Source organism: Exophiala viscosa (assembly GCF_022695815.1).
Source record: "Exophiala viscosa unplaced genomic scaffold EDD37scaffold_3, whole genome shotgun sequence".
Lineage (NCBI taxonomy): Eukaryota > Fungi > Ascomycota > Eurotiomycetes > Chaetothyriales > Herpotrichiellaceae > Exophiala > Exophiala viscosa.
Window position 1 is genome coordinate 813,166 of NW_026944355.1, and position 25,403 is coordinate 838,568.

General features: G+C 51.4%; 11 protein-coding genes across 11 annotated transcripts; 5 read left to right on the top strand and 6 right to left on the bottom strand.

Moving 5' to 3' along the window:
* Positions 1-365: 365 nt before the first annotated feature.
* EDD37DRAFT_319099 (uncharacterized protein) lies at positions 366-1,907 on the top strand. The gene has a single exon (XM_062811422.1). The coding sequence runs from the start codon at positions 677-679 to the stop codon at positions 1,805-1,807; it is 1,131 nt and encodes a 376-aa protein (XP_062671731.1). The 5' UTR covers positions 366-676; the 3' UTR covers positions 1,808-1,907.
* On the bottom strand, positions 1,908-2,913 carry EDD37DRAFT_319100 (putative glutathione S-transferase). The gene has a single exon (XM_062811423.1). The coding sequence runs from the start codon at positions 2,695-2,697 to the stop codon at positions 2,008-2,010; it is 690 nt and encodes a 229-aa protein (XP_062671732.1). The 5' UTR covers positions 2,698-2,913; the 3' UTR covers positions 1,908-2,007.
* Position 2,914: 1 nt separating this feature from the next.
* Positions 2,915-4,983, bottom strand: EDD37DRAFT_319136 (paraoxonase 2). Its single transcript, XM_062811425.1, has 6 exons — positions 4,175-4,983; positions 3,979-4,127; positions 3,812-3,929; positions 3,606-3,758; positions 3,486-3,549; positions 2,915-3,437 (listed from the first exon to the last, which is right to left on the bottom strand). Exons 1-6 carry the CDS (start codon positions 4,613-4,615, stop codon positions 3,175-3,177), a joined length of 1,188 nt encoding a protein of 395 aa, XP_062671733.1. The 5' UTR covers positions 4,616-4,983; the 3' UTR covers positions 2,915-3,174.
* EDD37DRAFT_319184 (esterase/lipase) lies at positions 4,956-7,419 on the top strand. The gene is made up of 5 exons (XM_062811426.1): positions 4,956-5,461; positions 5,513-5,800; positions 5,858-6,033; positions 6,092-6,453; positions 6,505-7,419. The coding sequence occupies exons 1-5, from the start codon at positions 5,295-5,297 to the stop codon at positions 7,135-7,137; spliced, it is 1,626 nt and encodes a 541-aa protein (XP_062671734.1). The 5' UTR covers positions 4,956-5,294; the 3' UTR covers positions 7,138-7,419.
* EDD37DRAFT_607439 (uncharacterized protein) lies at positions 7,224-8,309 on the bottom strand (the record flags this gene model as incomplete). Its single annotated transcript, XM_062814972.1, has 2 exons — positions 7,224-7,338; positions 7,399-8,309. 2 exons carry the CDS (start codon positions 8,307-8,309, stop codon positions 7,224-7,226), a joined length of 1,026 nt encoding a protein of 341 aa, XP_062671735.1.
* A 521-nt stretch (positions 8,310-8,830) lies between these two features.
* EDD37DRAFT_648306 (uncharacterized protein) lies at positions 8,831-10,502 on the top strand (the record flags this gene model as incomplete). The annotated part of the gene is made up of 4 exons (XM_062817991.1): positions 8,831-8,852; positions 8,921-9,214; positions 9,296-9,743; positions 9,803-10,502. The coding sequence occupies 4 exons, from the start codon at positions 8,831-8,833 to the stop codon at positions 10,500-10,502; spliced, it is 1,464 nt and encodes a 487-aa protein (XP_062671736.1).
* A 103-nt stretch (positions 10,503-10,605) lies between these two features.
* On the bottom strand, positions 10,606-12,491 carry EDD37DRAFT_678993 (cytochrome P450; the record flags this gene model as incomplete). The annotated part of the gene is made up of 6 exons (XM_062819674.1): positions 12,181-12,491; positions 12,033-12,124; positions 11,643-11,984; positions 11,339-11,591; positions 10,998-11,269; positions 10,606-10,929 (listed from the first exon to the last, which is right to left on the bottom strand). The coding sequence occupies exons 1-6, from the start codon at positions 12,395-12,397 to the stop codon at positions 10,606-10,608; spliced, it is 1,500 nt and encodes a 499-aa protein (XP_062671737.1). The 5' UTR covers positions 12,398-12,491.
* Positions 12,492-13,888: 1,397 nt separating this feature from the next.
* On the top strand, positions 13,889-15,593 carry EDD37DRAFT_679005 (catalase-like domain-containing protein; the record flags this gene model as incomplete). The annotated part of the gene is made up of 3 exons (XM_062819675.1): positions 13,889-14,347; positions 14,399-15,434; positions 15,487-15,593. The coding sequence occupies exons 1-3, from the start codon at positions 13,946-13,948 to the stop codon at positions 15,591-15,593; spliced, it is 1,545 nt and encodes a 514-aa protein (XP_062671738.1). The 5' UTR covers positions 13,889-13,945.
* Positions 15,594-15,812: 219 nt separating this feature from the next.
* EDD37DRAFT_319687 (uncharacterized protein) lies at positions 15,813-18,528 on the top strand. The gene is made up of 7 exons (XM_062811429.1): positions 15,813-15,975; positions 16,028-16,175; positions 16,230-16,345; positions 16,397-17,054; positions 17,109-17,267; positions 17,315-17,720; positions 17,776-18,528. The coding sequence occupies exons 1-7, from the start codon at positions 15,910-15,912 to the stop codon at positions 18,377-18,379; spliced, it is 2,157 nt and encodes a 718-aa protein (XP_062671739.1). The 5' UTR covers positions 15,813-15,909; the 3' UTR covers positions 18,380-18,528.
* Positions 18,529-18,761: 233 nt separating this feature from the next.
* Positions 18,762-21,216, bottom strand: EDD37DRAFT_319364 (serine/threonine kinase 16). Its single transcript, XM_062811428.1, has 2 exons — positions 20,216-21,216; positions 18,762-20,155 (listed from the first exon to the last, which is right to left on the bottom strand). The coding sequence occupies exons 1-2, from the start codon at positions 20,887-20,889 to the stop codon at positions 19,144-19,146; spliced, it is 1,686 nt and encodes a 561-aa protein (XP_062671740.1). The 5' UTR covers positions 20,890-21,216; the 3' UTR covers positions 18,762-19,143.
* A 583-nt stretch (positions 21,217-21,799) lies between these two features.
* Positions 21,800-23,954, bottom strand: EDD37DRAFT_648310 (glycerol-3-phosphate dehydrogenase; the record flags this gene model as incomplete). The annotated part of the gene is made up of 2 exons (XM_062817992.1): positions 21,800-22,647; positions 22,703-23,954. 2 exons carry the CDS (start codon positions 23,952-23,954, stop codon positions 21,800-21,802), a joined length of 2,100 nt encoding a protein of 699 aa, XP_062671741.1.
* Positions 23,955-25,403: the final 1,449 nt, after the last annotated feature.

A 25,403-nucleotide genomic window follows, 5' to 3' on the forward strand; every position in this document is an offset into this window, starting at 1 on the left:
AGGGCTCATGGCTCGGATCATATGGCAGATGGTTTCTGCTGAGGGTTCGAGCATAGCTGAGGTCTTGATGTCTGTCGAGCATGGACTCCTGCAGATTACATGAGGTCGATTACCTCTCAAGCATTGGATCAAGAAATGTTCCAGTTAAATGCAACTCGTCGCAGAACAATGAATCCTATCTTCAAATATCCTTCCTTCTCACTGTTTATGCGTGATGTCTTCGTAGTCTGCTAGTCTTTGATTAACCCGGTTGTAATTGTTCATGCTGTAGGAACCTCAGCCTCGTCGAGCCTTGGCTCATTATAATCAAGTCGTCTTGAGCAACGGCAACACAAACCCAATCGACGAATGAGTATCTGTGAAGTCACTTCATTATCGGCTGCTTAGTCTAGTTGAGGCTACTTTGTCTCAATGTCTATGCGAGTTACTAAGTAATGACCTGAGGTGGTTGACTTGCACGTTTACGTCATGACTTTTCCCAGGAACATTCGGAGATCAAGGCTGAGATCGATCTTCGCGGGCCCGGATCTGCTAACCAGGTACCAGGTACCACTGGGTTCTTGGAGCTTGGTTTCCTAGGATGATGTAACTTCCATTTCCCTTCAAGCTTTTGACTTACATTTTTACTGTTGCCGCCTTGGACTCTTTGTACATACGTTGCCTCAAAGACGTCAAGATGGCGCGCAAGAAGAGTCAAGCCACTAAACCTGAGATCAACGCTAAGGAACTGGCTTCTCGCTCCAAGCAGGAGAACGAAGGAGCCAAAGAGGCTGAGCAGGAGGGCGAAGTCGAGAATAACAATGCTGCTGAAGAGCCAGAGCCAGAGCCAGAACCCGAGCCTGAAGCGAAAAAAGAAGAAGCAGGTGCAGATGTAGATGCACATGCCGGGCAGAAGCGCAAAGGCCCGCCAACTGCTGGAACGAAAGCGAAGTCAAATAAAGCTCCTCGACAGGGCTCACGAACATCATCACGAACAGCAGGCAACCCAGCGACACCGAAACAACTACTGAATTTCCTGCTATCATCCAAGTCTCTGCCATACTGCTTCCCAGCCGAGGAACTTGAAGCAGCCAAGGACGCGTCCTCAGGGAAGGGAAAATTCAAATGCTACTCCCTGACATCGCCATCGTCATTCACACCATTCGAGCACCTCATCTGCGCGCACTTGCTGGCCAAACCGCTCAGTCACGCGCTCGGCATGCGGAGTATCCGCACCCTGCTCAATGAGCCATTCAACTTTTCGACGCCCGAGGATATAGTCCAGGCCGGGGAGAAGCGCGTGTGGGAAGCGCTGGAGGCTGCGCGCACGCAACACCGCCAGAAAACAGCGACTTATATCTTCGGCATGGCGCAGAATTATGCGGACGATGAGACGATGTTTGGTTTGGCCGAGGAAGCGAACGATGACGGTCCAAAGGGTGTTGTAGCGCACGTCAAGAACACTGTGCCCGGGCTAGGGGTTGTGGGTGGCGAGATCTTCGCTCGCAGGGTACAGTGTGTGGATGGTTGGGGGGATGCGCTGTGGCCTTATGCTGATGGTAAGGCGCTGGATGCGGTGAGGGAGATTGGGATCGATGTTAGAGATGCGGAGGACTTCCAGGGTGCGATTGAGGGGTTGATTGACTGGAGTTTGGTTGGGGATATGGGGTTGCAGGAACGGGATGTGAGTAAAGGGGAGCTGGTGGGTGAGGAGATGGAGATGCAGGTGCAGGCTGAGTTTGTGGTTGCGTTGGAACGGGCTTTGGGTTGTATATTGGAAGGGAAGGGTGCGGAGTTGAGGAAAGCGGCTGCGCAGGCTTTTTCATAGTATATAGGGGCTTTCTGGGATAGGCGAGGTGGTTTGTCTGCATGGGAGGTTTTGACAAGGGAGGTCTTGGATTTGGGGTTGTAAATATAGTGTATGATTGAGTTGTGTGCCTGGTTCATATAAGCCTTCCTCGCCTATTACAGCGCGTGGTCTTCGTGGTGACCGTTGCGGGTAGATCAGCTGCCTGACAATTCCGACGATTATCTGTAGAGTCCCGGGAACGGCTCTGGCTCTTCAGCTGCCAATAATGGAGTGAATCCAGGATCGCTCTTTTCCATTGCGGCACGATACGCGGGTCGCTGTCCAACTCGTTGTAGCCATGAGACAATACCGTCGTACGGTGTCAAGTCGATAGGGTAGAAAAGTCTCATTGTGGTGAGGGAGAAGACGCTCATGATGTCCGCCGCGGTGAATTCTTCTCCCGCCAGCCACGGTACCTCGGTCAGGCGCTCATTGTACAGGTCGAGGACCTTCTTCAGCCGTGCATCGACGTTCTTTTGCTGGGGGTTGTCTGGTCCAAGTTTGAGCATTCGAAAGTGCATACTTCTCTGTATGCAAGGCTGTAAGTTGCCATTGGACAGGTGGAACCAGTACAGATAATCGGCGTAATCATTGTGAGTAGGGGCCAGCGCTAGTCGGCCATTGCCTTGTTTGTGGATGATGTATTCGACAATTGCGGCGCTCTCCGCCAGCTTGAGCGGTTTGGCTGTATCATAAATAGGATCTTCAATGACGGGTGCCGCTCCGAGGGGTGACAACGCGATGAGCTCTGGCGGGGAGAGGAATGGACTGCGCTGATAGAGCTTCAAGTCATAGGGAATGGATAGTTCTTCGCACAGCCATACGATCCGTTCACTTTGACCGCGCTGAAGGTGATGGATTGTGAGCATGGTTAGATGAACAGTAGATGAACCTACTGATCTGGAACGTCAAGCAAAGGTCTCTTCGACCAGCGCTTTATATCACCATTGCTGCCTTTGCCGGATTTTGATATCTCCGTCAGGGTCTCAAAGTTTCAATGACTCACATAGCGAACTGTGATCTGATGCGATAGTTCAGCGGTTCGCACGGCTAGCGATGGATCGTGATGTTGAAAGTAGGAGAGTTAGAATGAAGGGGCGGACATATTAAATCCGGAAGTCATGATCTTATCTTATCATTTGCGATATGACGTACTCTGGACGACGCGAGGAGGAACAACAAGTCGTGTCAACGCAGGAGTGCTTCCTACGACTTATCTTCCCAACAGGTCGCAGTGACCTTCCTACATCATGTCTTTCCATTGTACCTAGTCGAAACGTTGCCGGGGCTGACTCGACTTCCCCTTTGAGAATCTTCTTGATCAATGGTTGCATAAGGATTAGCTCTTAAGCGAAAGTGCCAGGAGGCACCTGGCAGACGGCAAAGCCTCCATACTGAAGCACGCCCGCACCAATAAAGACGTCGTTGTATGGATCTGCTGCCGCAGCTGTCATGAAACTGATGGCAGAACCATCGTTGAAATAGGCCAGAGAAGGAGCATAATCATTTGCAGAGTCCAACCGAAGCGCTGCAGCAGGCACCAGCAGTTCCTTTCCCAAAGACTTCACATTTCTCAGGTATTTCGGCAGATCCTCGAGAGTTGGAAACACTACGTCCAATCAATATCCGGCCTGCGTTATCACAGTCACTAGCTTACCTGCAACGATTGGATCTCCTGTCGTCGGCAGTATGTTGATGTTGTCTGCCGCAGCACCAAGGTCCTACCATCACTATGTGAGCAAGTCAAGTCCTTTGACACGATTGGATGAACGCCTACGATCATTTGAAGCTGGGTAACATTCTTGTCATCGTGAATGTCGAATATCCTCAAGGTTCCGTTTTGCGAATCTCCGATGAATAGTCGATCTTTCCATACGTTGATACCATTGGCACCTGGGAAGGTCCCTGTGACTTGTCTGCAAGACACGTCCTGTTTAATGTGTTAGGGACACCGATCAAGCCTCTACCTGATAAGACGCTTACCTCGGAAGCGGCCTCGCAGTACTGGATGTGTGTGGCCCAGCTCCAGGGTCCGAAAGTTTCCTCGAACGTACGACCAGGCCCGCCAGCGAAGTAATGGTCATTGGTAAGGTAAAACTCCCTGTACAATGTGAGTCAACTGCACGAAGTTTGCTTTGACCCAATCTCACATTGGTCCGACGGCGGCCACCCCATTTGCTGTCTTGATGTTGGGATGTTTGACGTTTTTCACCAGATCAACAGCATCAGACCCTAACTCATGATCAAATATCGCGATAGAGTCTCCATCCCGAGCATGATTGACAGCAAAGATGCGAATCTAGCTTGACATTAGCATGGAACCGAATTTGTTATTGCATCGCACACCTTCGAAAAGCCTTCATCAATTGGGAAGATGTCGATACCATGGGTGATAAAATCTCCTTCAAAACCTCGTAGCTCTAGCTCCGTGGTCTTGCCTGTCTTTATATCGTGCTTGAACAGCTGCTCCCGAAACGACGACTCCGCTCGAAGAGACGGTATACGAACGCCAGCACAAGGATACCAATGTGTTCGCTCAAAGGGATCCCCGCACGCTAGGAATGCTGTTGAAGATGCGTAGTGAATTTTGACATCTTCGCAGGCATTCGCATCATGTATCACTTGACAATCGCCGGAGTTTAGGGCGGTGCTATCCTCCCAGCGAACAAGTCGAGCCTTGTCGATGTGCACACGACCTGCCAACCTCAAAAGGTATTCGGATTGACTGTACAGCAGCAATGGAACCAGGGGAAGGATGATGGAGACGATGTTCTTGAGTCTCGACATGGCGCTTTGCAAATCCGACTTACTCAAGAGGCCGGTCAAAGAAACGATATCAACACTGAAACGTTCATATCACAACAATGGCATTGAACTTAACTCGTGGGCCCGAGTATCGCAGAAGCACGACTTTACCCGTCGGCATACCTTCCATCGAACGAGCTCGACGGTAATATCCGTGATCCTCCACGATAGAAGGTCTTCAAGCAATAAGGCGACGCAGTCTATATAGCCTACGACGCCGGATGCTTTCTGGCTTCATAAGAAGCTCTCAAAACCGTCAGGACAGGGCTAGCAAATAGCTCTCATCCGAAGTCCGGACACTCGCCTCAGCAGAAAACTCTTGACAACGTTGGCATCATCGCTACCTCGTCTAGCCTGCGGATCAGCTTACGAAGAAAGCCATTACCAGACGGTTTGCGTATCGTCTTATTTGATATCGTCTCCAGCACCGCGGCGGCATCTCGACCACAACTTCGGTACTTGGGGTAAAAGAGTAAAAATGTGGGATTGAATCGTGGGGCTGGTGACGGATGAGGGCAAGGTGGGGTAATACTAAGCTCACTGTTTTACCACGAGGCTGAAGGAGAAACACACTTTTCACAGCTGCCATCGATCTCCAAGGCGGTCAAATATCGGACTTCTGAGAGCTTAGGAGTATTTTCATATCTGAGTCGAAGCCAAAATGTCTACTACCACACTGAAACACCCTGAGATCGGTGAGATCAAAGGCAAGGTGGGCGATGGCGTACACCAGTTCCTTGGGGTTCAGTACGCAACGATTGAGAATCGCTTCGCAGAATCCAAGGTCAAGTCATCTTACAGCAGTCCGGTCGATGCAACGAGCCATGGGTATGTTCAATCGAGCCCTGACGTTGGGGAGCCGTGGCTCACGTAGCTTAGGCCATCATCATATTATCCGCCAACAGCACTCGACAATGAGTTTTCCTTCATCCAACACACGCTGCCTAAGCCAGTTGAGAAGCATTCAGAGTTGGAATGTCTGAACCTAAACGTCACGGTTCCGAAGCTGAGCGGCAGTGATGTGGCCTCACAAAAACTGCCCGTATTCATCTGGCAGCATGGTGGAGGATTTATCCTCGGAGCCAACTCCTGGCCGCATTACGATCACGCTAAGCTTGTCAAACTTGCCAGCGAGAAAGGCGTTCCGGTGATCGGTGTTGGAATAAAGTAAGTGCTGTCCTTTCTTCCAGCCGGAGGTTCATCTCGAATGCTGACAACGTCTAGCTATCGTCTGGGACTTTCAGGTCTTCTGACTTCCGAGGAGCTGCGGTCACAGGGTTACAAAACAAACAATCAACTCCGTGACCAGAAGACCGCATACAAATGGGTCAAGGAGTACATCTCTGGCTTTGGGGGAGATCCCGATAAAATCACCGTTATTGGCGAGAGTGCTGGAGCAGGTATGCTATATTTTCCCCGAACTGCCCTCCTGATACCCATCTAACCGACCCGAACCAGTCGCCCTAACAGAACATTTTTACTCGAAGGAGAAGCTGTTCAACCGTGCCATTGTGACCGGCGGGTCGTCACTGCTCGTCCCACCTTTCCCTCTAGAAGCCTACGAGGGAGTCTATCAGCAGGTTCTCGGTGTGTTCGGGCTTGAAACCTTGAGTCCTGAAGACCGCATTCAGAAACTTCTCTCCATACCTATGGAGGATATCATCTCCAAGATTCCTCCAACCATCCCATTTCTACCTGTGGTAGACGGAGACATTATTCCAGTTCGGCCGTCATTCGCAGCTATCGCTGACCCGAAGGATGAGATCATGGCTGGTAAACACTGGTTGGAAGCGCTGGCGATAGGCGACAGCGAGTTTGATGTAAGTCCATGTCTGGGCCTGAGACTTTCCTCCCTTTGACTCAATACCTAGGGCTCCGTAATGGGCTTCATGCTAGGCCACAGGAAGGCCGGCATCCTGCAAACGTTCTCTGCATCAATCAAGAGTTCTTTGTCTTCAACACCTGAGGTAGCGGATAAATTGCTTGACGCCTATGGCTTTTCTGGTCCCGCTGCGGCTAAGGACGACGAAGCTGCCTTTGTCAACTTCTTGCAATTCGCCACGGATATTGGGTACTACGCCGCTACAACATCGTTTACACGAGGCTGGCCCGAAGGACAAAAGATCTACAATTTCTTTTTCAACGAGCCGAACCCGTGGGAGGGCCCGTTTCAAGGTCGCACGACGCACGTTCTTGACGTCGTTTTCTTGTTCCAGAACCTCAATGACAAACTGTCCGCCGAGCAGCGGGCCGCTGCGGAAGGGTTCGCGGTGGATCTCATGAAGTTTGTGTCCGGAGAAGAGCCGTGGCCGGCGTATAGTGCGGCACATAAAACTGCGAAGGTGTTTGGACCATCGAAGGGGGAGAGTGCGCCTGTAACGAAGGTGGTGGACGATGCTGAGGGGCAGGAGACGAAGAGAGGGTTGGCGATACTCGAGCTCGGGAAGGAGGTCGGGTTTGACAAGTTGGCTGAGGCATTTGGACGATATCAGATGGGAATGTAAGCAAATGTGGAATAGGTTCGGAGACTCCTTAGGGGTACAAGACTTCAATGAATCTGACTCGTTGAATGTCCTTTGGCTCTATGATGTTACAAGGACTTCAGGATCCCATTGACATCAACGAAGCTGTATTCCTTCAATGTTTCTTGCCAAAGCCTTTCCATGACTTCCCTTCCCTTAGGTGTGTATTGGAAAGGAGCGTAACTGTAAATTTGCATAAGTAAGCAACAATTTAGACGAGGGAGTAAAGACCAGGAAACTTACGGTGCGATCTCCCAGTTCATTAGCACACATCCATGTGACTCCCTGCCCTTCACTATCGAGGCATCTAGGTAGGCCGAGGCGCCAACTTTGACAGTCCGGGCAGCTGCAGCTGAGAACAAGCCCATGAACACTTTCGCGGCGACAGATCTGTCTCTGTGAAGATCCGTGCCTTTGACGAACCCAGGCTCAACGAGGTTCACCACCACGTCGTTGGCAGATACCACGTCAGTAAGTCTCCAGACGAACATCTGGCCAAGCAGTTTTGAGGTCGAGTAGACGTCCATAGGGTCGAAGTACTTCTTGTCATCGAACGAGGGCAGAAGCGGGACTTCGTTCTTGTTGGCAAACTTGGCGGTGATGGAAAGCATGGCTGTACTTATAGTCAAGCGTCCAGGTGAGCCTGCTGGAGATTTCCTTTTCAAGACTGGGAGGAGGAGGATGGCTAGGAGCATTGTCGAAAGGTAATTGACCTGGATGGTCTCCTCGTGACCAGTGGAAGGCACGATTTTGAAGGCGCCAAAGCCCATGCCAGCATTTAAGATGGCAATATCGAGGCGGGACAGCTCTTTGTCAACACGTGCAACGAAGGCGCGAATGGAGTCGTACGAGGCCATGTCCAAATGCCAAACCAGAATGTTGGCACTGGGATACTGTTGTCGCAGCTTGGCTGCTGCACTTTCACCCTTTGTCGTGGATCGGACGGCCATGATGAGCCGAGAGAGCTTGAAGGCAAGGAGTTGGTTGGCACATTCTAGACCTAGGCCGGTATTGGATCCTGTCACAATGGCGACTTCTCCGGAGAGATTTGTGGTCTTGGGTGGGAATTGATGTTTAGTACGGAACTGGTTCTTGATGAAGTGATTGGGGAAGAACGGGGTGGTGTCAGGTGGCAGTTCTTTGGAGGACACCATGGTATTACTTTGGCGAGAGATGCTGCCTCACAGTAGAGCTCTGGATGTAGATCCAAGAGACCGAAGGCATTGCTTCCAGAGAGGATTGAGTGGACATATATGTATATAACAACCTAGTATGCTAGATGATAACGGACCAATCATCGTTAGGAATGCGAGGCTATGCTAGACCGTATTAGGCAGTCAATATCGTGCATTAGCGTCATTTTGAGATCGGCCCCTAGAAGTCGCTAGGCTCTTGGAAATTAGGCACGGACTTCACATCAAAAATCACGCAAAATGCATGGCCTCGGTGCGTTCCTGCACACCGATTGTCTACCACTGATCCTCCAGCATGAGTTGCACAGACCTAGTGCAGCCTCATTGAGCAATGACTGCGAAGGATATTGGGCACCCTTGGGTACACGGATGCCGCAATTACGAATTGATCCAAACTCCTCATCGTTCAATCCACCAACCTGATCTACCATCCACGGAAGCTACTGTGCACAAGCGTACCTTCTAGCATCCTGGGTCTGAATATGCCTGGTCCTGAGAAACCTAGTAAGTCTTCGGCCGTCAACGACGGGCCTGGATACCAGGGCCACATGAATCTGACGCACCACGAATAGGAGAGATGCTGTTCGTGGTTACCGATGAGAATGGCAAAGCCGGGCCCGAGAAGCGCAAGCTCATAAGGAAGCACGCAATGCTTGGTAAGAATCGGGGAAAGACTCGCAATGTCAAGCCTGTTAAGATGGAGTCTCCGTGTGATGCCGAGGACTCCATGGAGTATCAAGATGAAGGCTTAGGCCTCCTGATCAGAATGCGCTACCCTACAATCCCCAGACAAGCGATCTCGGAGCTTTCACTCACACAATTCGCCGTTGATGTGGAGCCATCAGTCATACATGACCTTTTGAAATGTAAGTCGACCTCTCCATCGTGTGCTTATAGTCACAGCCACAGCGTGCATGGTTCCCACACTCGTTTCTGACAAAGCCTAGTTTCCTTTATAGCCAAGAGAGTCATGTACCCTCTGGAAAGACACATCATGTTTCACAAGAACAACAAAGTGGATACGATGTGGATCGAACTCTGGACCTCGGATGCTGCCTACATGCATGCGGCAGTCTTTGCATCTCAGGCCTATGTATTCCACACAACCACCGGCGAAACTCCTGTGGCAGCCAGACGTGCAATAGTACACCATTCTGCGGCGCTGCGTTTGCTCCGGGAGAGACTGTCGATGCCGAAAGGAGACGGGAAAGTCTCAAACGCTACGATATCGGATTCCACGATCCTCGTGGTATTATATCTAACCCTGCACGCTCATTTCATGATCGACTACAAGACTGCGAAGCATCACATGGAAGGACTGCGCAAGATCGTCGATATGCGAGGCGGTCTGATCGCCTTCAGCTATAACACCAAGGTGATCATAGAGCTGCTGAAGTAAGCATTCGCTGGTGGAGATCATTGTTCTTGGTGAGCTCTTTGCTGATCGCCGGCAGATGTGATTTGAGCATAGCACTTAACAATGGCACTCAGCCAATGTTTTTCAACGATCCTTCGAAACCCCTATTGCCATATGACCCGACATTACTGTCAGCGAAAGAGCCAAAGTCTTCAGCGAGAAAGCTACTGGTCGAGCAGGGCATTGACGCAGACTTGGTCCAAGCATGGTCGTTCTTGAAAACGTTCTGTTCAACGATCGATTCTGCCGCCGAGCACAAGCGCCAGCTGCCCAAGGAAGTACTGCTGAATGCAATGGCTCCCGTCATGTACCGTCTGCTTCGTATGAAGAGCTTCGACTCCTCAAATGTTGATGAAGCCGTCCGCCTTGGTCTCCTGATCTTCTCCTCCCACATCTTCCTCAGCTGGCAGGGTGTAAAGTCCCGACATACATACCTGCCCAACACCTATCGAAATTGTCTACTGACTCTCAAGCTTCCTAGCGCCTTACCGCCTCAGATATTTGCCTGGCTGCTCATGATTGGCTCAATAGCGATCTTCACCACCGCTGATGACGCTTGGCTGATGCCCTGGCTACGAGGCAATATCGAATTATGCGAGGCTCACAGCTGGAGCGAGGTGCGAGAGAAGTTGAAAGAATGTCCCTGGATCAATTTCCTGCACGATGAACCAGGACAAGCGAGATACGACTTGGCGGTCTCGTCCCATGTTCAGATGGATGATGTTACAGCACCGTAGACCTGACGAGCACGGCTATGAAGATCACTGTTGGTAGGCGATCTGAAGCTATTCGATGCTACCTATTCAAAATATGTATCCAAGGCGCCCAAAATAGCATTACTTATGCTTTGTACGTCCGCGCCTTCAGCATCACGTTCAACCCCTCCTGCTTCACGAAGAAATGGTTGATAGTCTTCCACGACTTAGCGGGTTCCGAAAGCGTTATGTCAAAATGTCGCAAAATCTCCGGAACGACCTTTTGTAATTGCAGAATGGCGATGTTCTTGCCAGTACAGGTACGACTGCCGGATCCGAACTGGAACATATACCGATCCATGATCTTCGGGTCACCTTCAAACCAGCGTTCCGGACGGAAAGCTTTAGGGTCGCGACCGAAGATACCTTCGTCAAGATGGACTACCCATGCATTGATTGCGACGCGGGTCTGTCTGTATATCAGCAAGAAGTACGCTACTGCATGAAGAGGAAGAGAATGGTGTGGGTAGTACTTACACCTTCCGGGAAGAAACGTCCGCAAATCTCGCGGCCACCTTCAGGTACATATCGCGGTAGGCCAAGACCGACTGATGGATGGAGACGCATGGCTTCTTTGCAGACTGCGAGGAGATATGGCATTTTGTTGCTCTCAGCAAAGGAGATTCTGGGTGATAGTTCGCGCTGGGCGTCCATGTTGTCGATTTCCTTCTGCAGGGTCTCATAAGTGGACGGGTTCTTGAGAAGGTAGTAGAACATGCTTCGCAGTGCGGCGGCTGTTGTGTCGGATCCTGTAACAGAAACCACAGGTTAGCCTCGTCTTGCGTAAAGGATAGTGATAAGATAGGGCTGAGACATACCTGCAAACAAGGCGACGACGGCCTCCATCTCGATCCACTGCACGGTCATATCCTGTGGGCTTTCGCGGTGTCGTTCAATGAACTTCTCCATCATGTCTCTCCTGTTGGCTTTACTGTTCAACCGCTCTGCCACACGTTCCTGAGCGACCGTGATCATCTTCATCTGCTTGTCGTTGGCCTCTTTGACCTTGGGGAATATCTTTTGCCAGAGTGGCATGTGGTAGAATGACACAACGTATGGAATCATTCCCATCTGCAAATTAACGTCAGCGAGGTGCGACTGGTTGATGAGGAGGGGCATTACAATAGCAACAGCTTGGACGACTCCCTCGAGAAGGTCGAACCATCCGAAATCCTGGCGGGCGTCCATAAGACCGAACGCTTTGCCGTAGAAAAGCTCAGTTACCACGTCAAAGGCATACATCTGCAACCAGTGACCAAGATCGACCGTTTGACCAGCTTGAGCCATCTCGCCTAGTCTTTGTAAGAACAGGTTGGAACATTGATCGATGTACTGTTCCGAGTCAAGAACATTGCTCATGGCATATGCGTTGCCCACGGCACGACGGTGCTTGGCGTGTTCTTTCTCGTCACGGTACGTGAACATGTTGTCGTAGCCATGCTTCCAGGCGGCGTACATGTCAGTCTGCAGACAATTAGTAAGGCCTTTTGGTATGGTCTAGCTAATACCAACCTTTGCGAAGCGTGAGTTAGGCCCATAGATCAGTTTGATTGCTTCGGGATCCGAGATGCTGACTTGGTTCGGTGCCACGCGCACGAGATACCCTATCGTAGCGTGTTAGTGGTACCATTCACTCTGATGGAAGCACAGTTCGGTCTACCGTATTTCTCGTGGAGGGCTCTCTCAGTTACCTCGGCTGCTCCTGAGAATACCTCGTAAGCTTGCCACCAGCGAGTCAATTTGGCTAGGAACGGTCCCGGAATGTCGCTGAGTGGGTGGAAAAACACCTGTCGGATAGCATATCCTGTGAATGCAATCACGAGCAACGCCAGGCCGAGGGTAGTGATCCCACCGAACGCAAAGATCGATATCGCCATTGTTCAGACAATGCTCAAGAAGTTGGGGAAATTGCAAAACCTCTCCGGATCTGAGGTTGAGATCATCCGGTACCAAGGTACATATAGAGAAGTAGTTCGTCAAAAGGATACGGCGAGACTGTTTTCTCCACTATCGCCCGCTGCATTGGTGATCATGGCTCGAGACAAAGCTTATCTGGGAAGTGGGGGGAGAGAGTGCAGCCCTATCAAGGGCATCCAACCATTCATCTGAAGGTCGTTGACGATGCGGCAGCGATAGCAGGCCGTGTTGTTGCAAAGGTGGGGACAACGGCTGGTGAGTAGATGGGCATATTGGGCGCAGGGGCTTACGTCGACCCGAACGTTCGGGTAGATTATTGGGTCCACAACATGATAACACAGACCAAGAAACGAAATAGCCATTGAGGTTGCAGACCTTCGCGCTACCGCCGACTAACAGTAGGCAGCATTACGATCTGTCGCCTTGAGGTCTTCAGCTCGGACGTGCGCTAAAGAGATTCCATAGACGTCGCAACCGCCCAGTATGTGATGGATGCAGGTAGGGGAGACACGTCAAGAAAAGCTTTTGTCCGCGGAACCCTTCAGTCTTGGTAAGGGGGCCTTCGTGGGGAAGTGGGGGAGAGTGCTGTCAGCGTATTAGTCATATATCAACCATGGTCCAGAGGTTCGATCTTTTGCGGGAAGATATTCGGGATACGAAGCAAGACTCATTGAGCATGAGACGCTGGCCTACCTTGAGAAGTTTTATGTCTAGAGGAGGTTGAAAAATGCTTGAAGTGATCGTACATACTTGTTGGCCTATCCAAATTCAGGGCATACGAGCCGCCAAAAGGCCGCCCGACCTTGCCATTACAAGACATCAAAACCTCTTGGCACCCTTGGATTCAGCGTCTTCGCTCCTACTGCTGACACATCATGCGTCTGACATTTCGACAGGGCACACCGGGACAGCAAGCTTGTCGTATGGAGAGCGGATGCGGTGTTTAAAGTCGAATCCCATCTCGATCCTCGAGCTATGGTCGGATAGGGAGACTTAGATGACTAACGATGTTGCGAGTAGGTCTCTGAGCCACCAAGACAATCATGGGTGTCCAAGCCAATAGCAACAAGATATATGCACATCGTCTGAGTTCATATACGCTAGCATGGTCCACCAGGCTTCGCACGAGCCTCGCACGAGATGCACCGGCGTCGGCAAGCATCCCTGTGTCAATGCTGCGTAAGCATCAGGCACAGCTGGACAGCTAGGACATGATTCGAACCTCTCAGTAACCTTTCTGGGAATCAGGCATTGATTTCATGTCACTTTACGAGGTTTCCACAAACTTAATGCAGAGTCCGCTTCATAACCTTGCGCTTCAGGAATACCAGCTCCGAGTCTGGTCTACGATGTGCGCGGTGTATCCTTTGGCTCGGGCGCGAGAGTGCTTCGGAGCGCTGCTAACACACAGTCCTATATAATGCGAGTTGTCATGTCAGAGATCCCGTCCTTCGGGACTACCAGCTTGCGGATCGGTGAGGCATCCCTACGTTCAACTTCGAGACGAAATGGGCTCTTATCTGCCGTACTACACACTCGCAGAGGGTGCCCCACTGCCCAGGAATGATACCATCAAGCAGCTATCTACCGGATCAGGAGGGGGCCATGTCCTGTTGACCAGTACTCAGTTGATTGAGCAACTAGCACATTTCTCTAGAGAACGTATTCCTGAACGCACAGTTCATGCCAAGGCTGCTGGAGCAACAGGCTATTACGAGGTCACCGATGATGTTTCGGACATCACAGATGCTGACTTCGCCCACGGCATTGGCAAGAAGTCAGATGTCTTGATGCGAATCTCCACCGTCGGCCCCGAAAGAGGGTCTGCAGACACTGTGAGAGACTTCAGAGGTTTCGCTGTCAAAATCAAAACAGCCCAAGGAAATCAAGACTTTGTCTGCAACAACCAGGTACGAACACATACTGACCAGGCGTGATACCGATGCTGAACAGTATGCCAGCCAGTTTTCTTCGTTCGAAACCCATCGAAATTCCCCTCCGTGAACAGGAGCCACAAAAGAAACCCGGCCACAAACAGTTCCGATGCCAATATGTTCTGGGATTTCCATGTAAACAACCAAGAGTCTACCCACGCGTTGATGTTCCTGTTCGGAGACAGGGGCCTACCATCGTCGGTCCGACATGTGAACGGGTACAGTGGAAACACTTATAAGTTCACAAAGGCCGATGGCACCTACCACTATGTCAGATTTCATATCAAGACCAACCAAGGGATACATTATTTCACCAACAGCGAAGGTGCGGAGCTTGCAGGAAAAGAGCCTGACAAACATATACTGGACTTACAAGACGCTATCAATACCGGCGACTTTCCGTCATGGGATGTATGTGTACAAGTCATTCACCCAAACGACATTGCAAGCGCGCCAATCGATATTTTCGACATGACCAAGGTCTGGCCCAAAAAGCAATACCCGCTACGCAAAATGGGACGACTGGTGCTTGACCGTAACCCTTCCAATTGGTTCGCGGAAATTGAGCAGGCAGCATTCAGCCCAAGCAATATGGTGCCTGGGATCGAGCCTAGTCCTGATCCAATGCTGCAGGCCAGAATGTTCGCATATCCGGATGCCGCAAGGTATAGGCTGGGTATCAATTACACATTCTTGCCGACGAACGCCCCCAAGAGCGAGGTGTATGTTCCGACTGAACGAGATGGGCGCATGAACTTCACCAGCAACTACGGAGATGACCCGAACTACGTGGGTAGTAAGTTGAAGCCGATGAACTTCAAAGGAACAGTCCATCGATCTGGGCAGAACGGACATCCGGCAAACATGATGAAAACTCTGGACCAGGTAGAGGTCACAACACCCATCACAGCCTTCACTACCGTCAGCGACAAGGATTTTGAGCAGCCCCGTGCCTTGTGGGAATTCATGGCAAAGCAGGATGGTGCTCAAGAACGCTTCATCAATAATCTTGCGGCACATGTGAGTGGAGTCACTCACAAGATGCTAAGAGAGCAAACATATGGTGAGTTCGCTGCTGTTAGATACTGTTCCTGTCGCTAATGAGTGGCTTCCAGAGATGTTCGGGAAAGTGGACGCAAAATTGGGCGAAGATCTGAAGAAAACGACCGAGGCGAAGCTTGAAGGCAACCACGCTCATCCTCATAAGACTGCCTGGCATTGATCAACAGGTGGTGACATGGTCCAGCCTTAGCTTCTTGCTCGATGACAGAATCGATAGAAATGAGAATATTTTCTGAAGCGAGATATCACCGTCGATGGCTCTGAGCCGGAAGAACTATTAAGCTTAGTAAGCGTGCTGGGGCTCCTCGGGCTGCACAATGAGGTCAATGCAACTTGGTACTTTGTCATCGGCAAGTCGCAACCGGCGCCTTTGCTGTTTCTCCACTCAACATGATTCATATACCTCGTGCGAGACCATCTGGTCTCTTTTTCTGCCACGATGATTTTGCCTTATCTCATGCGCTTGCCCACTCGGAATGAAACGACAGAGACCGGTCACCTCGTGCCTAAGCTGCAGACGAAGGCGGCTCCGCTGCGACAGAGTAGGACTGCCCAACCTCGCCTCCGACTCCAATGCTGACCGTGACTCGATAGACACATCCATCATGCCATCGTTGTCGCACTGGTGGTGTGCAATGCATATACGATGAAAGTGCAATTCCCGACTCCTTCGACAGGTCAACTGCTGCAGCCGAGCCTTCTCGGAGGGACCAGTCTCGGCCATTAGCGCCTCAGAATGAGCGTAAGTGTTGCTCCTCGCCTCAGTGTGAGAAGGAATACCTGACTCTGTTGACAGCGCAATCACCTGTGGTTCGGCCACGTAGTCATGAAACGGGAGCCATCTCAGTCCACGCCGGCGGCCGCTCGACTTACATTGGCTTGACCTACTGGGCAAACCCCATCCCTCCAGAAGTGCAGAATACCATTCCACAACAGTCCAAAGCGAGTATCTGACTGACCTAGTTCAATGACAACCAAGCATCCGATGGCGAAGCTCCGACACACGCTTCAAGTCCCTTTCCGCAGTGGCCGCCCAAACAGGACGTGGAGAACCCATGGGCCGGGCTGAAGTTTCGACCACCCCGTTCATATGATGTTCTGTGGACAAAGGCTGGCTCTAATAAATGCAAACTCTGCGGCAAGCGATATAACATCTCCTGCATCATGGCCCTCTTACCGACTAAGGAGGTCTGTGAGAAGCTGTGCAGCCTCTTCTTCACCACAGTTTTTCCACTCATGCCTTTGCTCCACGCCCGAGGGTTCGAAGAGGACTTCACGGGGTTTTGGAACGGAATGAGTGCGAGAAGTGTGCACAACAGTGAGCCCAGCCTTATCATGCGACAGAAGCCAAGCTTCCTATGTCTGTTGGCCTCGGTTTTGTTCGCCGCGTCAGCATCAGCGACGAAATCTCGAGTCAAGTCGTTGTTAGGAGACGAGGACGTCCCGGACACTAAGGACCTCTACTTCATTGCCATGGTATCAGCAACCCTGACTGGCTTTCCGCGTCAGCCGAGTATATACTCGCTCGCTGCATACATTCTCGCTCAGAGTCAGTTCGTCAGAGAAGAAGAATTCTCTGACGCTCCTGATTTTATCTCAACGTCTTTCCGAGTGGCTCTAGGTATGGGTCTTCACAGACAGTTTCCGGAAGCTGGATTCACGGTGGCCGAGATAGAAACCCGGCGCAGACTTTGGCACTATATCTGTCATTTAGACGTTATGAGTTCCAGTTCTAGTGGATTGTCTCCACTCTTCATCGATGATAAGATGGCGAACACGGATCCAATGTCCCAGTACGACCTCTTGGAAAATGAAGTTGGCTTTGACAGAGAAGGTTTGAACACTTCCCCAATCACTGAGTTTATCTCTGACTGAGTTCAGTGGACATACGCTATAAGGTGGCGTCACAGCGGTATGAAATCACTAAAGAGATCCGAAACATTCTCAAATGTCATTTCGAGGACCACTTCCAATCTCTTGACCACGTGAACGATGTGGCCAGAGAACTCAGGGCTGTAGCAGACCGCGCCAGAATTAGTACAGAAACGCTGCTCAATGCGAGGTCGAGCTATTCTGCACTCTCAGCTATTGAGGCGCGGCCGATCATGACCAGGCCATTTGCCCGGGTGTGGAAGTTACGACCAGACGCCAACGATGCGGAAGTAGGGGACTTTCTAGCCTGGGCCGCACTCCTTGTGCACTTGATGGTCCACAAAGCTTACTGCGTGCTGTACCGTCCGCTTTTCAGGGATCCATCCTTAGGCTCACATGAGGTTATTCGGTCAAAGTGAGAGACGCCCGACTTATGAACCATGCGGACCGACTAACATTGATATCAACAGTGCCGTTAAAAACGCCCAAGCCTTCATCCAGCTCTTCATCCGCGTCTGTAACGACCCTATCTCCGAGCCCTTCCACTGGATGTACCCGGGCACTTACCAGCCTCTGCAGGCCGTGTCACTGTTACTCGCCGACCTACTGCAGCATCCATATAGCGACGACGCCTCCCTATCTCGCGGCTTGATCGACGCCATCTTCGAACTCTACCAAGTCGATGAGGGTATAGTCAGCCAGAACGACCCACCGATACGGCAGCTGTCGCCATCAGGTCGAGACGCTTGGGCCATGCTGGTTCGAACACGAAGAAAAGCCCTTGAGCAGACCGGTGTGGATCATCACGTCTTGTACCCATCCTCCCTTGTATCATCGAGCACATGCATTTGCGGCGAGAGGATCGCACACGATATAACCAGCGGTCCTGGATCACAACAACACTGGAGCAGCCATCATACTCCAGGAGGCGGACGACAGGATGAAGCGGCGCCCGATCCATTGTCCGACGATCAGGACCCGGCTGGGTTGTCACTTGGTATCCTGGGGCAAATGGATTTCGATTGGCATGCCTGGGACAATGCTTTGGGACCGTCAGAAGGAATGATGCCGTAAAATCGACAAAATGAGTGAAACTTTGCACAAGATGTGTCTCCAAACATCCCCAAGCAAAACCTCTACTACACCAAAACCCCTCCAAGAAGGTATTCGTATCCATGACTCATGAGGACCGGCCTGCCCGGATATCTGTAAGGTGCCCGTTCGGACCAAATCAATTGAGCCATTCAGGGGTATTTCGGCAGAAAAGATATCCCCGAACAAGCGAACGGATATGTTGGCCGGCTTTCGTCAACGTTGGGGAACGACCACATCTGGGAAGCTGTTGGAGGTGGCGTTGTATGCATTCGGACTATGCTACGGCCCCCAGTATACTCCATACGGAGTACCCCATGTCGACTCGCTTCAAGAGCCACGTGTTTGAAGGCAATGCAACGGACACGAGTAGCGGCTGGACCGCTGCCCCGGGTTGGATCTTCGGGTTGTCAGGCTTGGGTGGCACCAAACGAAGCTCTATGCCAGACCTACGAGGCAGTAGGCGAAACCGCTACGAAGTCATACCATGGCTTACTCGGTTGAAGGGACCAAGGCTCTTGAGAAGTGACACGATAATTTAGCTCTCATTCCGAATGGCCATGAATCTAATTCTAATCTAGAATTCTATGTTGAGTCTAAAATACTCTCCCGCACAGAGACACACCAATTGTACATTGCGGCCATTATACATTCGACAACACACCATTTCCGTCCGACATCTCGTAGACATTGTCCTGTGTAGTCCGATCTATCCCCTTCTCGGATTCACCAGACTCTCCAGTCACTTACTCTTCATGAGTAGTAACATGCATCTTCTCCAACAAAGCATGCCTCGCCCACCAACTGCGGTACTTCTTTCCGAAGAAGAAGGCAAAGGGGACGGTTGCAATCAGCGCAAAAGCGACAGCACCCCAGACGTAGAAGGCGTGCGCCGGTCCGACCTTGGCCGTCCAGTCATTCACGAAATAACTGAAGCCAAACAGAATGATGTTCTTCACCGCCATACTAGCGATGAAGATCTCGTTTGCCATTCCGCGATACGCGTCCAACGCGTAGCTGCTCGTACCGATACAAGTGAACATGACTCCGAACAGCATCAATCCGTGCACCGTGGCCGTGGCGTACGGAGAAGCGCCAATCGACACGAGCTTGCCGAACAACATGAGTCCGACGCCTGAGAGAGCACCCAAGAACACCGGCACAAGACGGTACTCAGGCTCGTAAATGCCACGGTTTCGGCGGGCGCACCACTTGATCCATGGATCGAACAGGACACCGAGAATGACAGAGCCCAAAACACCGCCGATGAATGGGCCAAAGCTCAGATAGCCGATGGCCGAAACACTGAGAAGGTAAGGCGGGTAGGCGAACAACTGCGACAACACGAAAGCGATGACCACATAGAGCACCACGAACATGGAGTTGATGAGCAGGATCCAGGCGACGGCCAGATTGAGCACGACGGCGAACGGGGCCATGAAGAGTTGCAGGAGGTTCTCGTTGGAGTAGGTGCCGCTGAAGATGGCAAGTTCCTGGACGTACGTCTTCTTCTTGTACGTGTGGATCGGAACGTCGCGAGAAGTGGCTTGCGTGACTGGCGTTCCATCTTCGGCGTGCGTGGCGCCTAATTTCTCCATGTTCAATTTCTCTTGGTATTCCAATGCCACGAGATCCTCGAGGTTGTCGTTCTTGATCTCGTCAATGTCGTATCGGTGGTCGCGGTTGTAGCTTGTCTCAGGGACGAGGAAGAATTGCAGAATCAATTGGATGCCTCCGAACAGGACTAGAAGGTAGTATCTAAAACCAACATTAGCGCTGACCTTGGGCACTGGTGATGCGTTCGCGAGAGGTACTTACAGCCATTTCCAGCCAAGATTGTTCGCGATAGGACCGGCCACGACTCCGGTCAAGTTGGAAATGCCGGCGAGAATGAAGTTGATGCACGAAGCGTAGAGACCGCGTTCGTGGACGAAGAACATGTCGCTGATCAACGTGAAGACCAGCGACTCATAGGGCGCGATGGCGAAACCTTGGAGAACTCGAGAGGTGAGAATGCCCTGGTACGAATTGACGCAGGATCCCACAAGATCTGCGGCGAGACAGAAAATGGACGCGAGCAGGAACACCGGTCGCTTTCCCCATTTGCGAGCCAGAGCCGAGAACATGGGTCCTGTGACGCCCACGACGAGAGTTTGGTAGCCCGTGGCGAGGACGAGCGCTGAGATAGTGGTGTTGACTTCGACGGCGATCGTGGCGAACGCGGCGTTCAACATGGCGCTGGTGACGGCCGCATAGAGGATAGACCCAAAACAAGTAATGCCCAAAGCTCGCAGCTTCTTGGACATGGGCCAGTTGAGGGGATCATTGGGGTCGTTGGAGGGCTGGGGGACGAGGACGATGTTGTGGTTACGACCTGTTCCATGCTTGAGTCCTCCGGTCAAACTTTCGGAGTGAGCTGCAGTTTCTTCGAGAATGACTGTCCCGGGAACATGTGGGATTTTTTTGTCGTCGAGAATCCCTAGGAAAGGCATCTTGACTTGTGTTGCTGCAAGGTGCAGGGCAATATGCGCCAAGTGGTCTCACAGAAGTCAAAGATGCAATAACTTGCAGTGAGCGATCAACCGCGGTAGATATGCAGGGTGGCCTGCCGTCGATACGAGGGAACAAGGGAAACAAATACTAACAGAGCCGCGTTTTCGATGGCGGGAGCTCGGAGGTAGAAATACCTTAGTGTCTCCCCATCCACGTGCCCATCACATGGCCTTCCAGAGAAGCTGGACCACTTCCCCGACGATCAAAGCGTAGCTGCCCCATCACGAGGCACGAGGTAATGGAGAAAAGTCCCACTTCTCCAACAAGAACCCCAATTACTGTACGGAGTACCCGGGGCAAAATGCCTGGGGTGCCAATTATGTCCGTTCTCGGTTTGGCGTGAGTGTCGCACGGGTCTCCTGGGGGTTCATGTCAAGGTCTAGAGCCTCAATCTGGCGGCACTTTTAGCATAAGCTTTCGCTAGTTTGCTGTAGACCAAGGTTGCATATCGTCGAAGCCAGTGGGGATTGAAGCCGACACTTGGATTGCGCGGCTCTTGACTCCTCGTTGGTTCGAACAACTAGTAGTAGGATACCAAGGCCACTCTGGGAAATCAATTCACCACTGACCAGTGCGCAAAAATGCACAGCTCATCACAGGACATGAGTGTCAAGTATAGTATAGATATAGATAAATTGGGCACATCGTCCATTGTAAAAAATGGCAGCAGCTTTTTCTCTGCCGACCGTTCCTGTGGGTTGCAACTCACTGTGCTCCGAAACGCCTTGCACCGTTGGTGGTATCATGCAACAATTTTTTCCGCTCCTTTCGCAGAACCTTCCACGGAATATGCTCGTCAAGAACGCTGATGACAATGGGAAACAAACAGACTTATAACTCGTGACATGTTCAAGGAACCGGTCCATGTGCGGCTGAGACTGGTTCAACAGTCGGCCTTACAGGCACCACTCCCTTGGACGAACCTTGTGCAGGGGCCAGGTTATTGGTGGAAGGTAGATCGCCTTTGAGCACTTCCTCGCGGGTAACCTCGAGCATGTCGGCGGGCAAACCCATGCTGCCCAAGAATTTGACAGTATCACGCCACTCTGCCTCCTTTCTTTGCGCACTCCAGTGCAACTCTTCACCCATGATATCAATCACGCTGGGAAGGGCGTGTAGTGCAGCTTGAGCGTTCAAGAAGCTCAATCGAGTGCGTCGAGCAAGCAGGTCAATGGCCGTCTGCGCGTATTCGCTCTGTACAGCGTAGCGCACTTCTCCATCGATGTACGGGTACATGGACGACAATCGTTGGCCACGGAGAGGGTAGTGCTCGGAATTTTCGATTGGCGACGCCAAAGCTGCAACAGCCCAAGCTCGATCGCCGTAGTCGGATGCCAAATGTTTCGCAACGTCGATTTCAAGGCCAAAGTGCTGAACCAGGTTGATGAATAATGTCGTAGAATAACCATGTGCTCCGAGCAAACGGATGTGATGCGTCTGGCATGCTCCATTGAGGATCTTCGAGGTCGGGTCAATACCGTTCACGCCACTGATGTCAGGGACGTAGGTAACTGGCTTGGTTTGGAGTTTGAAGACTTTGATCGCTTCATCCACTGCGTCCTCGGCCATCTGGCGGTAGGTAGTCCACTTTCCACCAGCGCATGTCAAAAGACCAGAATCAGAGACAGTGACAAGATGGTTGCGGACGAGTGATTGGGTATTTTTCGCCTTGGGATCGCGGACGAGAGGACGGATACCTAGAAGTGGTTGTTAGTTCATGTGCCTAATAAATGACTTTGCAAGACTGCTTACCTGACCATGCGGCAAGAATGTCGGAACGTCGGACTTCGATGTCTGGAGTCAAATAGGTCCGAATTTCGTTCAGGATCCAATCGATATCTTTCTCGCCGGCCACAGGATTCTGCTCAATCGAGCAAGGTGCATCTGTCGTCCCAGCGATCGTGTTGCCTTGCCACGGGAGGAAGAAAATCACTCGTCCATCGGAGGTAGATGGATCGATCAAGCCCATGTTCTGAGGACTGAGGTAGCCGGGAAGTACCACGTGGACTCCAGAGCTCGGTGCCACGATATCCTTGTGGGTTGGTTGGTCCATTTGCTGAATCGCATCGGCGTATGGACCAGTTGCGTTGATGATACCTTTGGCCTTGACCACGAAATCGTCGTTACCTGATTTTCCGTCCTTGTCGGCTATCAGATCGCGTACACGGGCGCCTGTCAATTGGCCACTGGCATCCTTTTCGAGACCAGTCACCTCGAGATGATTGACAGTTGTGGCACCATACAAAGTAGCAGTCATGGCCAGTGAGACGTTCATTCGCGAATCGTTGTGTTGTCCATCGTAGTATACCAGAGCGCCCACGAGATTGTCCTTCTTGAGCATAGGGAACGCGTCTAGAGCCTTGCTCCTAGGCAAGAAATAGGAGCTTTCAATGCCTTCAGAGCCCGCCAGGAAATCGTAGGCCTTGGTGCCTGCCCAGAAATATGGCAATTGCCACCATTTTTGCAGTGGCAGCATAATTGGTAGCCATGAAGAAAGATGTGGCGCTGTGTACAAGAAGCTCTTCCGCTCTCTCAACGCCTCTTTCACCAGTTGGTACTGGTTGTAGTCCAAATTCCAGACTGCCTTCTCCAGGTATCGTACACCGCCATGTACCAGTTTGGTGGATTTACTGCTTGTGCCACTGCTGAAATCGTCTCTTTCCACAATTGCGACTTTTAACCCTCTTGTGGCCGCGTCAAGCGCAATACCTGTGCCTGTAGCACCACCGCCGATAACCAGAAGGTCGTAGACTTCGGATGCAGGTGCAGAAGTGGACTTCTTGAGGTCTGCGATCTGATCGGATCTCGCTTTGATATGGGGAAATGAGGGAGGGATTATAACGCCGTTTTGGTCTCTTCGAGGAGGCTTGGGAGCAAGTGTTTCTGCACCCGGTACGTTTCGGGGTCGATAGGCCACATAAAGGAGTGTGGTTCCAGCAACAGCCACACCTGTTCCATAGGCCAAGGGCTTGAGAAGCCGTCTTGACGAGAATCGTGAGGCCATCGTGAAGGAGAGGATTTCGACTAGCTGTCAGTGTTTGGGCGAATGCCTCTGTCAGGCAATGTGTGACTCAAATCTGGTGCAAGGTAAAAGGAAAAATCTACACCCCTTAGTCAAACACAACAGCAGGGAAGACGACAGCGATATGAGGAATTATGGAGGAATCCAGCTGGTATATTTGAAGCCAATGCAAATCTGCTGACTGATTCCCGTTGCATCTACCGGCAAAATGACCGTGTCCACGTTGCCAGCAGCAGACTCTGCCATGATACTTTGCTCGGCACCTGCTCGTCACAAGACCGAAGTCTGGGTCTCCAGTCTGGTCTCATGAGCTGTGGAAACCCCGGATCTGCGGGCAGTGTGATGAAGTGTGCAGATTTGGTTGATGAAGAGCCGCTGGTGTGGTCCAAGCTGCGGAGAAATCGCTTGTGATGCAACTCGGTGTTTTTCGACCGAAGAAGTGGTGCCAGTGGATTCGGGATGCGTGACACCGACGTGCATTGAATATATTTTCTCTTTACGGAGATTTTTCCGCTGCTAAGATCCCGTCATTGCATCCTGATTGCTCACTAGTTCAGAGGCAAATGACGCTAGTAGCGTCGTAGCCATGATGGGTCTCTACACATTTCTACGCAGGTGTATGGCTGAAAATCTCTGAGCATCAGCCCATTTGCGGTATTTTACTGGTAACGCGCAATACCGGTAACACCCACCGGCCCCGTGGACGGCTGACCCGTATAGGGGTATATGCGAGATTGGGTGTGAGCTTTATAGGGTCTCAGGTATGCACACAGCGTGCCGAGGTGCAGAGTATCGGTGAAATGGGAACGAGATCGATTCTGCGATGTACAGGTAAGTGAGAAACATCTGAATATGCGTTTTGTCCTGTCATCTCGGGTTACTCAGTGCGAGCGAGGCTCTGTTTTGAGGGTTGGGACTGGACGGAGGAGTCAGGTAAGATGAAGAAAACATTGCAAGATTCTGGGCCACGATGCCCTTTTTATGACAGGGAGATGGTGACATGGTTGGGACCATCCATTACAGCATGGACTTGCGAATCGGTGGTTATCATCGTCAGCACATGCCATCCTTCTGCATGAGGCAACGAGATGACGGATATTGGCTGTTCAGATTTTTGTTGAGATCCCATCCACTATCACAGTCTGGGATGATCGTCTCTCATATACAGGTGGTACCCTCGTCAGAAGACCCTTTCGTTGCAGGAGTGTACCTTGGCCAGCTGGGAGCGTCGCTGCGCACGATGAAGCTGTAACTTCTTCTCTATCTTCTCTATTGCAACATCATGTACTCATTTCAGCCGCACTCCCACTACTTCATCGAGGTGTCAAACCACTCCTCCCCCTACTTGGATGCTTCCGTCTACCCATTCGTTGACGGCCTTCTCAAGGTCCTCACATTGCCACTTTCCCTCGCGAACCCTGGTTGAGAAAG

Coding starts and splice junctions, on each gene's coding strand:
- EDD37DRAFT_319099 (XM_062811422.1), top strand. CDS start 677: ATGGCGCGCAAGAAGAGTCAAGCCACTAAACCTGAGATCAACGCTAAG.
- EDD37DRAFT_319100 (XM_062811423.1), bottom strand. CDS start 2,697: ATGCTCACAATCCATCACCTTCAGCGCGGTCAAAGTGAACGGATCGTA.
- EDD37DRAFT_319136 (XM_062811425.1), bottom strand. CDS start 4,615: ATGTCGAGACTCAAGAACATCGTCTCCATCATCCTTCCCCTGGTTCCA. Junction 3,930..3,978: donor GTGGCCGCCGTCGGACCAAT/GTGAGATTGGGT, acceptor CACATTGTACAG/GGAGTTTTACCTTACCAATG. Junction 3,550..3,605: donor TTACCCAGCTTCAAATGATC/GTAGGCGTTCAT, acceptor TAGTGATGGTAG/GACCTTGGTGCTGCGGCAGA.
- EDD37DRAFT_319184 (XM_062811426.1), top strand. CDS start 5,295: ATGTCTACTACCACACTGAAACACCCTGAGATCGGTGAGATCAAAGGC. Junction 5,462..5,512: donor GTCGATGCAACGAGCCATGG/GTATGTTCAATC, acceptor CACGTAGCTTAG/GCCATCATCATATTATCCGC. Junction 5,801..5,857: donor GTGATCGGTGTTGGAATAAA/GTAAGTGCTGTC, acceptor GACAACGTCTAG/CTATCGTCTGGGACTTTCAG.
- EDD37DRAFT_319687 (XM_062811429.1), top strand. CDS start 15,910: ATGAAACGACAGAGACCGGTCACCTCGTGCCTAAGCTGCAGACGAAGG. Junction 16,176..16,229: donor ATTAGCGCCTCAGAATGAGC/GTAAGTGTTGCT, acceptor CTCTGTTGACAG/CGCAATCACCTGTGGTTCGG. Junction 17,055..17,108: donor GTCTTTCCGAGTGGCTCTAG/GTATGGGTCTTC, acceptor TGGCCGAGATAG/AAACCCGGCGCAGACTTTGG.
- EDD37DRAFT_319364 (XM_062811428.1), bottom strand. CDS start 20,889: ATGCCTTTCCTAGGGATTCTCGACGACAAAAAAATCCCACATGTTCCC. Junction 20,156..20,215: donor AATCTTGGCTGGAAATGGCT/GTAAGTACCTCT, acceptor TGTTGGTTTTAG/ATACTACCTTCTAGTCCTGT.